This window comes from Phyllobates terribilis, unplaced genomic scaffold, assembly GCF_046119375.1.
Source record: "Phyllobates terribilis strain yellow unplaced genomic scaffold, ASM4611937v1 Scaffold_12__6_contigs__length_324123572, whole genome shotgun sequence".
NCBI classification, from domain to species: domain Eukaryota; kingdom Metazoa; phylum Chordata; class Amphibia; order Anura; family Dendrobatidae; genus Phyllobates; species Phyllobates terribilis.
In genome coordinates, this window is record NW_027362772.1 from 162,927,872 (window position 1) to 162,945,159 (window position 17,288).

A 17,288-nucleotide genomic window follows, 5' to 3' on the forward strand; every position below is an offset into this window, starting at 1 on the left:
AATTAATTGCTATATATGTACATTATTATAAGATCACATTCTAATTTTGGGAATAACCCTTTAATTTAGAGGAGATTAGAATTATAGATTCCTAGAGTCATAGAATGTTAGAGTTGGATTAGTTAGAAAACTGGCAGAGCCACAACATGAGATGACATTTCCATAAAGGGCATAATGTGACCATCTTCCATTTCTCGATATTTGGCATGATAAGTGTTTACTCCATTAAATATTTAATATGCTTATCTTAAATATCCAAAGGATAGAGAGTTGGAGTTCCTTTGAGATGACCAATGGGCTAGTGAATACCAAGAGTGATGATAATATTTGGCTGCTTTCACACCCAGTCTTTAGTCCTTAACCACCTGCTACCTGATTTCTTCCTGCAATAAGGATGACACTTGACTCTTTTTACAGAGAGACATTGATATGACATGTTGAGTCTATTTACTACTATGAAGACTTTGCATCCAACCAAAATGTCTTAAGGAAACAACAAATAATCAGCAATGAGTGTTTGTTCACAAGCAGTTGTCATTGAAAAGTACTATATTATGATAAACCAAAAATATATTATGCTACCCGTAATATCTTTGGCTTGCAAATATTCTTAAAACTCCTAAATCAGTGTAAAATATAATGTACTTTTGCACAGATAAACTTATATAATCTATCAGTGATTCTCATAAGGAACTTAATAGAATTATTTTCGGAAAACAATCGGTAATTTTTTATGTTTACAGCATGTAAAATGTTGATATTTGTTTCAGTGTTTTGCAATTATACATGATGGCATTTTTTGCATGATCTTGAAGCAGTTAGTCTTGGAAAAATCCTTCAGAAAACACAGGGGTGATAATCTCCTGCTGATCCGTTCTATTTTCATCAGGTGACTGGCTGAGAGGGTGGACCTTAATTGGGTAGTGATTAATGATCCTCTTGTCCATCTCCAGGAAGAGAGGGGAGGTTCCTGCTGAAGTTTTCTTGGAGCCAGGACAGTGAAGAAGAGGAGAAGGAAGAGAGGGAACTGTTAAGGTGCACCTGTTGAGGTGAATTTGATAAGCTGCAAGTCAGGGTGAACATACGGACCAAAGGCGATGGCGCAGCGGCCAGGAACAGGAATATGGCAGGTGCAACTGAAAGGAACAGGAAAAAAGGGTAAGCTGGATGGCAAGCAGACAAGTTGAGCAGGATACACCAGGAGACACTAAAACAGGGGTGTAGATGAGCACGGGAACAGAAAATGTATAGCCAGTCCAGGAATTACAGCAGCGTTTTAGTGAACTAGTCCACAGGAGAGGTAGTTATGCATACGGCAGACAAAGGGTTAATCAGCATACATTGGATAGCCACTGGCAGCAGAGACAAGGAGGGAAACTTGTTTATAGAAAAGATACACTGTGACTCAGGAGAGATAGAAGTGTGAACAAATCTAGATAAGTTTGTTGTGCTTACAGCAGATGGAAGGTTAATCAGCAGGTCTGACACAGGAAGTAGATGCAAGTTGTAGAAGCAACCAGAGTTTTCATAGATGATTGCATCTGAGAGTGGCTGACTCAAAGCACAAAGTCACTGAACACATAGTTTACATAGTTTTAGTCAGTTCTAAAAGGACTTTGGTGATGCTACCACTGAAGTTTGCTGGGTAACCTGGGAAATCAATATGACGCACAGCAAAGGGTTGTGGCCGGGTTGTGGCCACAGAGTAACGCAACAGAGTCCAGGTGTGTGACAAAAACATTACTGAGGTCCTGATGTGGCCAAAGAGGAAAGGAGCAAAGCCCAGCCCTCTGAGCAAAGATAGGTGTGTGACAAGGACACTGCTGAGGTCCTGATGTGTCCAAAGAGGAAAGGATCAGAGCCCAGCCCTCCGAGCTAAGACTTGTGTATGCGACAGAAACAATGAGGCACACAGGGATTTCTATATGTATTTCTCAGTTTTAAATATTAAATGCTGGGTTAATATTGTTTTTTTGCACATTTTCTGTATTTAGTTTTCCTTAAAGTAAAATCTTAGAAACTCCTTGTAAAACATCGCCCCATTTGTCTTCACAATCTGGACTTACTGTAGATCATTTTGATACTCAACTCTTAAGGTGCATTTACACTGCACATTTATCGGGAACGAGCACTTTTTGCCCAATACTCATGTGGTATAAACAGGCTGCCGATCACCTGATGAATGAGCAAAATACTCTTTCTTTGGGTGAAATTATTTTTTTGTTTGCCTAAAAGATTATCTTTCTCGGCAGCACAGCAACCCATATAAACAGGACCTGTGCTGCCGAGTAGAATGTCAGGCTCCTTTTAAGGGTAACTTCACCAATAATGTATATACCATATATAAGTCTGTGAGTGCTGTCCATTCTAGCTATAAGGCTTACAAAAAGGACGTCAGATAATGGTCTCAAGGGTCTTGTTTTATCTCGTATTATATATGCATGCCTCAATTGGAGATATTGATAAAACCTGCATCATAGGTCAAATTATTAAAGAATTTCAAAGGTTTTACATTGACCCTGCATAAATAATTGCGGTATGCTATGTATACCTTTATTTTGCCATATCAGAAATCCCATAAGTTTCCTGAATTCTCGATAATTCACATTATTTGAAATCAGTGAAAAATCCATATCAAACTTTGGAAAATACTATTAATTTTGCAGAATATACTACATGTAAAAGCAGTCAAGTTGCGTCATTATTCTTGGGGCATAAAAATCATTTTAATTAAGTAAGCTCTGCCTATCACTGATAGAGAGAGTTAGCACCATGATACCACTTTATGCTGAAAGTGATTAAGTACTGTTGTAGTATTGATAGAGTCTCGCTAATGTGTATCTCCAGACACTTATCTTTGGTAATCACTTTTAGTTAACCATCTGCCCCTACATTGTTAGGGGGTGTAGGTTCTATTACCATAAGATTAGACTTGCCGCAGATAATGGTGAGTCTTGACCACAGACAAAAGTTCGTTTTTATGTCCATTATTGCTCTCAATGAATTGGGCCAATCTCCCAAAGACAGCAGCATGTCATCCATGTAAGGAGCATTTTTTTTCCATATAAACTCCCATATTGGAATTCTCGCACCTTAGGAAAAGCTCTAATCACAGTTGCCAACATTTTGACAATTATAGCTATATAATATAGCTTTTTAATATACCATTAGTTTTTACCCTGGCTGTAGGGGTGGAATATATTAATTGAGCTGATTCAATGAACCCCATATCAAAACCCATATGAGATAGATTAGCCCAGTCAGATGGCCATAGATGGACAATTTTTTGTCAATTTGCAATTGTCCTCAGTAAACCATTTTGTCAAGGAGGTCATGACTCTTGAGGGCGCAGTCAGACGACCATATAACACGGGCTATGAATGCATCGCAATGCTTGGACTGGCCGGTGGCTTTCCCTACCTGAGCGTGACAGCATGTATTTCTATGCAGCTACTACGCTTGGGTCGGTAGAGCCGCCGGCCAGTCCGAGCATTGCGATGCATTCATAGTCTGTTACATGGTCTTCTGACCGCGTGCTCAAGAGACATGACCTCCTTGACAGAATGGTTTACTGAGGATAATTAATTGCAAATTGAGTAAAAGTCAGCTCCCAGCAGTGTTCTGGGAATTTAAGCTGTGTGTAGTACTGCCCCATTGGTCACTTTAATATGTTGCAAGAAAACCATTGCCCAACCCATATTGCATTTCAGAAGTTTAGATTATCGGCTGTCATATGCATTTCCCACCGGCACAAGATTAAAGGCTAATTGGATTTTGAGAAATCAAAAATCACTCAACGTTTTGTAGGGTCATTCATCCCCCTGACATTCAAAGAAAGTATTTTTACTGTGTTAGCCATAGATAATACTGATAGAGGACCTTGGAGGATATGATATGAATTTGAACTACTAGTTAGAATCATACAGGCTTTAGAATGATTTAGATTTAGTTTCGAATTTCAATTGTTGGCTATGGACAAATATGGTAAATACTGCAGCTTCCTATAAGAGGGGGGTATATAAAAATAGACATTGTCCTCAAAAATTGATAAGGTATGGAAGCCTTGGTTTGATTATCCTCTGACTCACATTAGTCCCCAGGTGATGAGGAGTATTCTCTCTTGATAAAGTATGTGATATTAAATGTCTGACATGGGAGTCTTATGGTTTTGGTTAAGATATTAGACCCATGGTATGTTAAAGGCAGGGTTAACATTGCCATACAGAATTAATGAGCAATGAGAAATACTGTTTGCTCTTTTGTTCTATGATGTAACCTTTTCATGTTGTACAATCGACAAAACGAGTTTAAAAAATAACGAAATGGGACTCTGGAACTAATGAGAACAGGGTTCTGAAGGTAATGATCTTGAGTTGTGGTTAGGAGAACATTCTTGACTTCCACTCTACTGATTGTCAATGGGATTCAGGAAAGTAGCTGAGACTGTACTCTGTTTTCTCCAGCACTCACATAGGGTGGCAGAGGTTGAACATGCACATCTCCGCTCCATCCAAGACGAGGCTCTACAAAGTCATGCTCTCGGAATTCTGGAGTCCTATTCTTGGGATTGGTGGAGGTCCCAATAGTCGAACCTCCAGCAATTAGAAAGTTATTCCCTATCTAAACAATAGGGGATCATTTTCAATATTGGAAGAACTCTTTTATAAAGTGAGTACACAGTGTGAGAATGGGGGTTGAGGACCAAGATTCTTGAATAAGTTAGAGTTCTGTGGAGTGTGTCAGAAGTGCTTGATAAATCCACTGCAGGGGTGCTTTGAGATTAATATACCAGCACCTCAAATGGTTTAAGAGAGGTTGCAGTCATTACAATTGTAATATTTTATACATTTTTAGGTATTGTTCATTGAAAGAGAAATGGTTGATTTATTCGGGCATGGGCAATATCCGGCAGTGGCCACTAAGCAGTTGACAGATTGCATTCTTCAACTTGGCAATGTTATAATCTGCAACAAGAACTAAGGAAAGAAGGGGAAAACTTTCCCTACAGTAAGACTAAGCTGAATCCCTACGATATAGCGGGCTGCCTGTTCCTAGCGAACAGATCCGCCTTAGTCCTAAGCTAGTCTGAATGAAGACCTATAGAGTAAAGGGAAGGGGTCCCTAAAAGAACTAAGGACTGGAACAAAAAGGGGACACCTACTGAACAGAGAAAGTTGATGCAGAAACGAAAGATAAACTGACAAAAGGTACTAGAGGTCCCAAAGGACCAAGCAAACTGAGAGATATAGGCACAGAAGCACCTGGCTAGCAAAACAGTCAAACAACACTGAAGTCCAGCACAGCCAAAAAGGCGGAGTTAGAATATAAAGGCAGATGGTCACGTGACCGCAAAACACAAGATGTAAAAAACAAACAGGAGGGTTCTAACAGGCAACTGTATACATCTGGCCACCGCTGGAGCTGAGAAGGGCTGATTAATGGGGATACTGATTTTCATACCCTCATCAATATGATATTGAAGACCAATGTAATATCATTCTGGTGGAACATCCTTTTAATGTTTCACTTTTAAACTGTGTTGTGACCTTGTTTTGAGTGGAAAGATCAGATTTAGTGCCAATAGGATCTGCCAAGTCTTGACAATGTTTGACATGTACATTTAAGAATAAAAGTCTGTATGACATAATGATCTAATACGTTCCCTTTTTGACTCACTTGCATAATCAAAACAGGTCTATTTACAGCCTTTGTCTTTTTAAGACTATGCAGCATGAATACATTTTGTAGTTATGTTATGGTATGGATCATCAAAGAAGTTACTTGCCCCATGCCACCCTAGCCATGCATCTTTGCCACTGCCCTGATAGTTCTTGATATGGCTGAAGCAATAATGTCACAACTACTGCTGTAAACGGTGCAGGCAATAGCTGGGGTTAGCTATCTAATGCCGTCTACATTGTAAAGAAAAATTCAATCTGGATACACTTTATGGCTGTTGCATCCAAATGGTGGGACCTCCACTGTCAAAGAGTATTGTAGACCCTGAAGAGAAGACAGGAGGAGAAAATTTAGCTGCTTTGGTTTTTCGCTGCTTTGACTCCGTTATCTCTATTGGTCGCGTTGATCATAGGACTGATCAAGTGATCGTCGGGATTTTGGTATTATGAGACTTCTACAGGGTCTAATCAGAGCCCTAAGAGTGAAAATAATCATTCTAGAAAAGCTGTGAAACTGCAGTTACTGTGGGAATAAAATGGCCAACCCTATGCCAATAAATGTCGAAACCTTGGCCAAGACCAAAATACCCTAAAATAGACATGTCATATATTAAATGTAGAAGCTAGTGAACACATTAAAAAGGTTTATTTTAGAATCAGAATAATTGTCAAAATGTATTTTATTTTATATTTTTTCATTATTTTTATGAAACCAGAAGAAATAAAAATACAAAAATTAGGTGTATAAAAAATGTTAAAATAGGAAAACTCCACTGGTCATCAAAAAGCATCAAAAATCACGTTGACCAATAAATAAGAAGGTAATATCGTTACACCAACATGTGCCAAAGATGGCTAAACTGTGTCTAGCTCAGGATGTCCCAAACTAATTGGGTCTTTACTGGTTAAAATCTTCCACCGATGCACACTTAGCCACAGTTGTATACTATTTCCATAATTTATCGTAATTTTTTAATTAGGGTTACCTTTTTCTGATTTTTTATATTATATAAACAACTGAAAAAAATTTTTTACAATGAGCTGAAATTTTTAGTAAAGTATACAATGTCTATTTGCAGCATCCCACCCACAAATCATTCATTCATTTTATGAACAAGCGTGGGGAGTTTTGACTGCTGAGTGACAAAATCTGACTAAGTGATACAGCGTGACGAAGCGTAGCGACACTTAATAAACAGCTCAGATATGAATTACATTCTTGATATTTCCGTAGTTAGATGACTTTATTAAACTTAACGCACATAGTGGTATCTCGAAATCTAAAGGTGTGAGATTCAGTTTTAATGGCGTTTTATGTTAAATGCAAGGTTTAACTTGCTGACTGCTGGAGGTTCAGCCACTAAGACCCCCATTGATCTCTAGATCAGGGCTCTGAAGAGAACCCCGTAAGCACCACGTTTTCATTCCGTTTTTCAATCCGCAGCAAAAACGGAGGTATAAAATTATTTGCGAATTTGCTGGGGATGTTTGCTTCATATTTCACTGACTCAATTTAAGTCAATGAGTCAAAAAGGTGGCAAAAACGCACAAAGGATTGACCGCGGTAGACTCCTCCCATCATTTCACAGTCCCTCCCGCTGATAATAGTGGAAGCAGGTGCGGCTGAGGGGAGAAGTAGTCTCCTCAGCCGGCATCTGTGCGCAGTGTAAAATAAAAAGCTAAAATAAATCGATATTAAAATAAAAAACACTTCATACTCACCTATCTGCAGCAATCCCGATGTCCCACGGCGATCCGATCACCCGGCAGCACTCTATACATTGATGGGAGTATGATCACTCCAGGCAGTGTATGACGCTGAGCTGGAGAAAGTGAGGTCACTGGAATTCAATCAACTGATGATAAGCTGAGAGCTCCGGTGACCTCACTTATGGAATTTTCTCACGCAACACTGATGAGACATAGCCAGTGTTCAAGAGTTTTTCACTCGAAACGCATATGCCATTTTTTATACACACTACCCCATAATATATGCTTTGTCGTCTGAGATGTCCATTTTTTTTCTTTTCTACAAATTTTTAAAAGGATTTGCCAATAAAGATTGTTGAATTTTAATTAATTGCCCGGTGTGTTGAGCAGGATCCATCTTCACTTCTTCATTGACCCAGGCACTGTGCAGCAGCGAGGACTCCGTGCTCCATGCCAGACTGGGATTACATCTCAGGGGTAAGCTGAAATTTTCTCTTTAGTTAAATTTTTGTTGCAGAGACTAGCAACTCCGCAAGTGAATTTCACATGCTGTGGTCCTGAAAGACGCGCTGCATGTCAGTGTCCACGGGTGATCCACAGCCTCAGATGCACGCATAGTGGATGTTGGATTTCTAGAAATACCATCCACTATGCTGTAACATCTGGCCACTGCAGGTTTGATGCTGCAGAAAAACACAGCTTCAAACCCGTAGCATTTCATGATCATGGGCCCGTACCCAAACTCCCCCGCAGCAAATCAATTTCTGTAGTAGAGACGCTAGTCTCTGCTGCAGATTTTGACTGATTGAAATGTCGTTACGTGCGGTGGATCAGCTACAGAAACATTAAAACACAATGTAAGACAAAACTTCTTCATCAATGTGTTGCACTGCACAAAAATGTGTAAAAAGTTTAATGAAATACACACCAAATTATGCAAAATGCATAGATTACCATATATTAGGACTGTAAAAAGTATGAAAGCAGGGACACACAAACAATGAAGAGTCGACCTGGGGGAATCATTGTCACCATATGGCCCATTAAGACTGGCTGATAATTGGAAACTAGTTCATTTGTAGGAGTTGATTTTTAAGCAAGCCTAAAAATTATCAATTTCTGCAGTTGATTGTCATATGTAAACAAATAAGGTGCCCTATATTAGCCAGTCTGGTGCAGTGTTGTGCACCAATATAGAAGAGGTGCTGGGGATTCCAACGTGTGGAAGGCAATTCAGAGGGCTCATGTCGGTCAGCCATAGGACAGTAATGACATGGCTAACTAACAGATAAAGTAGCACTCTGTAACGTTAAGTATGCAAACATGAAATATATGAAATTTTAATAGCAATACTGCTCAGGAAAATAGAAAAAGTTGAGAAATCTTATCGCATAAATTGACCAATTCATGTGTACCTGGTAGCCACAATAAGGCATTTGTTTGTGGGCTATGAAATCATAGCAGCTTGCACCTATTCACACTAGCATTACTTTGTTTGAAGTTGTTTTTTTTTTTTAAAGGAGCTATTGTCAGATCCCAGTGGTCTTAATATATCAAACAAAATACTCAGTTGACTAAATGTAGATATGGGCCAAACTAAGTTACATAAAATCAATGTGTACATAGCCCTGGGCCCATATGTGTTGCACCCAAGGGTTCTTATTCTTAATGAACTCAGCTTTGTTTTGCCCTAATTATTTTTAGAGACACACAGTGACTGGTACTGTGCTGAGCAACTGTCATAGACCAGCAAGTTTAACATACATTTTGGTAAAAAAATATTTGAGGTGCTTGTAAGAGACAACAGATACAGGTGCATCTCACTAAATTAGAATATTATGAAAAAGTTAATTTATTTCAGCTCTTCAACACAAAAAGTGAAACTCATTATATAGAGTCATTACACACAGAGTGATCTATTTCAAGTGTTTATTTCTGTTAATGTTGATTATGGCTTACAGCCAATGAAAACACAAAATTCATTATCTCAGTAAATTAGAATACTTTATAACAACAGCTTGAAAAATGTTTTTAAAATCTAAGGGGTAACATTTCTCCTTATGGAGAGTGACACACCAGCTCTGGCACATCAAGGTAAGGAGGCTTATTCGCCATGCAATGCTCCTCTGGGAAATTTAATATGCAAATTGCCTCTTCAGAGAAAAAGAGGACTTGTTCTCTATAGCGCCACCTATTGGAAGTAGCAATCCTACAAGTCACAATCAACCCTTTAACGAGTCGTGCAATATGACTTAGGATAACCTAGCCAAATCAGTTCCCATACTTTGCACTGACGAGGGCCGACAGCCCGAAACACCGTGTCTGCAAATTGAGATTCTGATTTGGCTTTTATCCTAAGTCATATTGCACGACTCGGTAAAGGGTTGATTGTGACTTGTAGGATTGCTGCTTCCAATATAGGTGGCACTGTAGAGTACAAGTCCACTTTTTCTCTGAAAAGGCAATTTGCATTTTTAAAATCAGAAATGTTGGTCTACTGAAATGTATCAAAAGGTATCTGACAGATTTGGGCAGTATCAATGTAACAATATTATTATACTCCATCATTTACATCTGCCCACCTAGGACCTCAAATGTAGAGGAATCATAAGGCAATACATAATCAGGGAGAAAAAATGATGATCCAGCAAAAATATTTTATTAAAATATCTGGATTTTATTATGCAAATACATTTACAAAATTTAGTGGATAAACATACATAGAAACCACAAAGTGTATTAAAATGATGCGCATAGTGGAAACAGTCTCTCCATAGTCCTGTAAAAATTCATTAGGACTCCTGAGGGTAAATAATTGAAGTATGGTAAAATGTGACCACACCAGATGTCATAACCATGACAGGTACTTAATTAATACATACTTATACATTGTGCACATATATGGGACATAGTATACCTGTCAATAGATGAGCTACCCTTCAGTCACTGCCACCGGCATGCCAGCCCCAACGCGCGTTTCGGCAAACGAGCCTTTGTCAAGGGATGTGTATAAAAGAGAGTGAACATGTACAGTATAAGAAAGGACCGCCAACCAATCAAATTGCCCCGGCAGTGACAAGCCTCCATGTGTCTGCAGCTGGAGATATACTGTAGCGCCAAAAAAAAAAAAATTACCCAAGGGTGCTGTGCGCCGACCGGAAGTGACGTCTGGTACTCATGGTAACCAGAATGCCTACCCGCAAAAACATGAATGCTGATGGCGCCACCCACATACCCAGGAATGCGGTGCGCCGGCCGGAAGTGACGCATGCATACCATGGTAACCGGGACGCACACCAGCGGCGGCATCAACTGAATAACAGAGTCACACAGAATAGAGATGCTGCAAGCCGGGGGACGCACCGGGACCATGGGACGGATGGGCAAGGCTACAACCACATGGGTGGGGAAACCAAGGACGACAAGATGGTATTATAGTTATTATGTCCATGGGGGTATTATTCACCGTCATCCAACTAGATTAAATCATGCCTCATGTATGTTAATCCATATAATTCTATACATAGATAATCTAAACATACCGCCACAAAAAAGATATGAGTGACATTATATGCAGTGGCACCAATACAGATCATATATATATATATATATCTATATATATATATATATATACCGTATATTCCGGCGTATAAGACTACCTGGTGTATAAGACGACCCCCCTACTTTCCTGTTAAAATATAGAGTTTAGGATATATTCACCGTATAAGACTACCCCTTTTCCAACGCATACCAAACACCGGTAAAAATTAAAAAAAAACAGATTTGAATTTAACATGGTCCTTTTTTAATTTAAATTCTTATGACATGCAGGTATATAGCAGGAAAACTGTCACTCATAAACATATTAAAATAGGGGGGACCCCACGTCATTTTTTGGGGGGGTCCCCCATTCTAATAGCTAGTAAAGGCTAGGTATTCAGCTGGGGGCTGATATTAGTAGCCTGGGAAGCTCCGTGGGTATTACCCTCTTCCCAGACTTCAAACATCTGCCCCAGCCGTCTGCTTAACCTCCGCTAGAGACTATAATGATGGTGGATCCCACGCCAATTTTCTTTTTAAAAAATCCTTTATTTTAACACTAAATGACAATTGAGGGGTTAATAAAGATGCAGTCCCTAAATTATTAATTTTGTAATTAATTTTTCCCAAAAATGTTGACGTGGGGCTTCGCCATATTTTTGTGTTCAGCCAGGTACAGCAGGCAGGAACGGGCTGCACCCAACCACCAGCTGCCTATTTGTACCTGGCCGGACACAACAATATAGGGAAGCCCTTTTTTTTTTAATTATTTCATGAAATAATTAAAAAAAAAAATACGTGGGGCTTCGCCCTATTTTTGTGTCCAGCCAGGTACAACTAGGCAGCTGGGGGCTGGAATCTGCAGCGCAGGGAGGCCCAAGCTTTCTGGCCCCCCCCCGCTGCAAATTGCAGTCCGCAGTCACCCCAGAAAATGGCGCGTTCATAGAAGCGCCATCTTCTGGCGCTGTACCCAACTCATCCAGGGCCCTGGTGCGGTGGCTCACTGGGTAATAAAGGGGTTAGGGCCAGCTTGGCATTATCAGCTGGCCCTAAGCCCGAAATTCATGGGGTCACGCCAATATTAGACATGACCACCATGAATTTCTAGTAAAGTAATTAAAAAAACACAACACCCAGAATAAAGTCCTTTAATTGAAATAAAGACACAATTTTTTAATGTTCTAAATTAAACCATACTTACAGTCACGCCCATTCCAGCTGAAGCCAACGATCTCCTGCAATAAAAGTAAAATAATAAAGCAACCTCATCCTTACCTCTCCATGGTTCCCAGGACCGGTCCAGCTCTGCTACATTCACATGACAGGCTGCACCGCAGCAGAACGCTGCCGTTCAGCTTGCCATGCGGCAGACACTGAGAAGCGCAGGCTTGCTTGTGCTCCTCAGTGTCTGACTGTGACGGCATCCAGATGAGCCGAGATCATGTCCAATGAACTCAGCTCACCTCATGCACGTCACTGACAGCGTGGGAAAATTCTCCTGCTCCCCGCATGCGCAGTAGAAGTTTCCCACGCTGTCAGTGACGGACGTCCAGGAGGTGAGCTGAGTTCATTGTCGGCTCATCTGGATGCCGTCACAGTCAGACACTGAGGAGCGCAAGCATGCCTGCGCTTCTCAGTGTCTGCGGGATGACAGGCTGGATGGCAGCGTTCTGCTGCGGTCCAGCCTGTCATCTCGATGTAGCAGAGCTGGACCCGTCCTGGGAACCATGGAGAGGTAAGGATGAGGTTGCTTTATTATTTTACTTTTATTGCAGGAGATCGTTGGCTTCAGCTGGAATGGGCGTGATGGTAAGTATGGTTTAATTTAGAACAATAAAGATTTGTGTCTTTATTTCAATTAAAGGACTTTATTCTGGGTGTTTGTGTTTTTTTTAACTTTGACTATGGGGTTAGTAATGGGGGTGTCTTATAGACGCCTCTCCATTACTAACCTGGGCTTGATGCCAGCTGGCATTATAAGCTGACATCAACCCCAGCCCTATTACCCCCTGCCACCGCTACAGGGCAGTGGGAAGAGCGAGGCTAAGTGCCAGAATTGGCGCATCCTATGAATGCGCCATTTCTGGGGCGGCTGACGGCTGGTGTTTCTAGCCTGGGAGGGGGCTAATATTCATGGCTCCCTTCCTGGGCTATTAATATCAGCCTCCAGCTGTCTGCCTAGCCTTTGCTAGCTATTAAAATAGGGGGGACCCCACGTCATTTTTTTGGGATCCCCCATTTTAATAGCTAGTAAAGGCTAGGTATTCAGCTGGGGGCTGATATTAGTAGCCTGAGAAGCTCCGTGGGTATTACCCCCTTCCCAGGCTTCAAACATCTGCCCCAGCTGTCTGCTTAACCTCCGCTAGAGACTAAAATTAAGGGGAACCCCACGCCAATTTTTTTTTTAATAAATCCGTTATTTTAACACTAGATGACAAGTACAGTAATCAACACTATCACTGTACTTCATATATATGTGACTGACATGTTTCTATCTATCTAATCTATGTGTGATGCTCTATCTTTCTGTTATAAATTGTCGGGTACCGCTGCTGAATTGCCGGCCGGCTTTTTTAAAGAGACGGTGCATGAAAACACTATTATTTGTTTTAATAAATCCTTTACACTAAATGACAAGTACAGTAACCAACACTGTCACTGTACTTCATATATATGTGACTGACATGTTTCTATCTATCTAATCTATGTGTGAAGCTCTATTCTTTCTATTCTAAATTGTCGGGTGCCGGCTTATGCCGCTGCTGAATTGCCGGCTTTTCATATATTGTCACAGAAGCGATGCGAACTTCCCTGCTCCGGACACAGCGCACCGCTTCTGTGACAAGTGAAAGCTGTCGGCACAGAAGCCCTGCGCTGTGTCCGGAGCTGGGAATACGCAGCGATGTGTCCGTTTCAGCACAGAAGCGCTGACTGTCTGGACCTACCGCCGCCGTATTTTAACTCCCTCCACCTTATATTAACTCCGACATGGCAGGGATACGGCCACGGCAGCTTATTAACACCCCCAGAGTATCCCCGCATGTCAATTTCTGAAAGTTCAAAAGCATTACCGGCGTATAAGACGACCCCAGACTAGACAGAAGATTTTTCAGTCTTCAAAAGTCGTCTTATACGCCGGAATATACGGGTATATAATGTCAATACATCATATTATATCCTCTGCATGAAACATCACATAAATATTAATTGTTATAGGCATACATATATTTATACAGGAAAACCGATGGATATATGGTCAATGGGTGAATAAAGCTCCACTCGTAGAACTTACAATAACCCTAATGTTATTGGTACCCCCCTCCACCAGAATATTATACATACACATATTATAAGCAAGTCATAGCATTTATCCATAAAACAATTATATAATTGTAATAATGAAGTAATGTTGGTTTCATCCATCCGATAGAGTGATATATGTTTTTCAGTCTTGATAGAATGTCATCGGCCATGCAGATACATGAGGACAATAGGCTAACTGTACAGGACTAAATTAGAAGGCGTACCTGATATATATAAAAAAAAAAAACATAGTTAAAATCAAGAAACCACAGTGGGTCACCATGTATGAATGTAGATGATACAGGAAGTGGGCGATCACAGAAATGGTACGAAACTTAAACTCTCATTTAATCCATTGGGGTGGATGGTATTCAAAGTCCAAATCCACCTGGCCTCCAATTGGGCCAGGCATTTGGAAATTTGTCCCCCACGAATACCCATTTCAATACAATCAATTCCTCTCACTCTCAATAAGTTACCATTACATTGATGATGCAGTTTGAAATGGCGTGGGATGGTTTTTAGAGTGGACACATCCGTCTGTTCTGATGCTGCTGTTATCCCCAATACACGTTCCCTAATCCTTATTTTGAATTGGCGTGTAGTTAGACCTACATATATCAGTCCTCAGGGACACGTGGCATAATATATAACATTTTTAGTCAAGCAATTGATGCATTTCTTAATTTTATATTTCTTCTTACCACATGAATCATAAAATTCATCAGATTTATCAACGTTAGTGCAAGCGATGCAATGTCCACATGGTACACATCCATATTTAGCTGCCATAGCATCTAAGAAGGTGGGACTAGATTCACCCACATAATGACTCCTTGTAAGGTGGTCACGGAGGTTCCTAGACTGATGGTGTCGGTGGAATAAATTTAGATAGTACCGGGTCACATCTCAAAACTGGCCATGCTTTCATTAATGCCCTTCTCATTGCTGGAACCTGCGTGTGAAATTTAGTTATAAATCTAACCACATCATTATGTGTGGTATCACGAGATTTGTACAGTAGGTCCTGACGTGATGAGAATTTTGCTCTATGATATGCTTTTTTAATAGCCCTCCTACTGTATCCCCGTTCATAGAATCTCGATTTCAAGTCTTTGGCCTGTATTTCAAAGTCATGGTCCGTCGAACAGATCCTGCGTAACCGCAGGAACTGTCTGACTGGGACCAACTGAACCATATGCTGGGGATGAGAGGAGGAAGCATGTAGAAGCATGTTGGTTGAAGTAGGCTTCCTATAGATATCGGTCTGTATTATGCCCTCTCCATCTTTTTTGAGTAGGACATCTAAGAATTATGTTTTTTTCACATCATATTGATATGTAATATGTATATTTAGGTCATTCATATTCAAATCATTCATGAACGTCTTCAACTCAGAGGCTGTACCCTGCCAGATTAACAGAATGCTGATCATACAGGAAGAGGTCCCTTTCCCAGAGCCCAAGGAACAGGTTGGCGTATGGGGGGACAATAGTAATAGATCGGTTGTATCTTTTAAAAAGGAAGATAAGGTTTCGACCAAAGGCTGAAGTTTAGAATCAATCCATCTATTTACCAACTCGAAATAGTCCCCCGCCCACCGATATTATAGGTCATCCAGGAGGAATGGATGCATTTTTGTGCAATTTAGGTAGCAAATGTAATGTAGGTATTGTAGGTTCAGTAACGATTAACGCTGAAAATAAATCACGAGTGAATACATTATTAATTACTGCTTTATTGAGAATAGCTTGCAATTGTTGTCTGAAGGCAGAGAAGGGGTTATATGTAAGTTTTCTATAACATATGATGTTATTTAATTGGTGAAATGCCTCAGACTCGTACATTTTCTTTGGCCAAATAACGATGTCCCCCGATTGTCTGAGGGTTTCAGTACAACATCAGGCAAGCCACTCAATTTTTTCAGCCTAAAACGTTCCTCCCTAGTAAGATTGTCTTTACTAATTTGGCATGGTATATTCCGAAATTCATTAGTGACAATTTGCACGAAAAAATCCACATTGGTGCAGTTAGAGAGGGGAGGGAACTTTTTGGAGCGGGGTCTATTGGATGGAGGAATCTTACCATGTTCTGAAGCATTGTGTTCCATAGCCAGATCCTCCAAAGTCCTCAAGGCCAATTGTTCCTCCTCTGTTGGAAATAATTTGTCAAGGTTATCGTCATGAAAGTGTCGTTTGAATATCAATGACCTAGCAAATATATGCAGATCTTTAATTGCAGTAAATTGGTCAAACCCAGAAGATGGGAGAGAAGGTAAGATCTTTGGTAAGCAGAGATAGGTCATCTGCAGAAAGAATGTGATTGCTTAGATTAATAACCTTATTATCTCTTTTTTTCTTATCTATCGAGAAGGACTCATGTATTTTATATGGATGAAAATTGTAATCCTGTTGTTTGCTGGTGTTAGCTACTGATCTAGTAATCATGGATGTAGATGGTGCATCCGATATTTCACTGAGAGAAGACACTGAAATAACAGATGATGTACGTGATGATCGGAATTGAGTATTTGGGGTTTGACGCCAACGATACACGGTTTTCAGTTGATAGTCACGTACGTCTCGATTGAACTTGCTACGTTGTGAATCATGGATTTTTTAACCATACTATCAACTATAGTTTCCATTTGTGTCTCAAACTGTTGTATTTTATCAGCAGGACAATTGGATCTCAAATTTATTTGCGCTGCATCAATTAATTTGTCCAAATTCATGATTGCAGTTGAATTTGACTCCATTAATAATAGCATAAAGCTATTGGAGCAGTTATTACACGCCTCCTCCCATTTGGAGATAAATATCTCATCTTAAACGGGAAAGGTTGGAACTATTCTTATTCTCAGGCCCCTTGGAATTAATTTGCGGCTGACATATTTCTCCAAGAAAGCACGATTCCACCACAATTTAGTCCTTTTGACCACCATGTGTTGAATATCTGAGAATTGTTCATCCCATTTGTGATCAACCACTTGCTGAACATCAACATTATCACCACCAAAAACCTGCTCAATTTGTGTGAGCCAAGCTTTCTCCTTGG

The 17,288-nt window shown here is 40.2% G+C and overlaps 1 protein-coding gene across 1 annotated transcript in view; it reads left to right on the top strand.

The window, feature by feature from the left end:
* The first annotated feature begins 923 nt into the window (after nt 1-923).
* LOC141172357 (myosin-binding protein C, fast-type-like) overlaps nt 924-17,288 on the top strand; it is a 317,409-nt gene continuing 301,044 nt past the window's right edge. Inside the window, exon 1 of the mRNA XM_073656475.1 lies at nt 924-1,158. Coding sequence (XP_073512576.1) covers nt 1,098-1,158 — 61 coding nt within the window. The 5' untranslated portion in view covers nt 924-1,097. The remainder of the gene's footprint in view (nt 1,159-17,288) is intronic.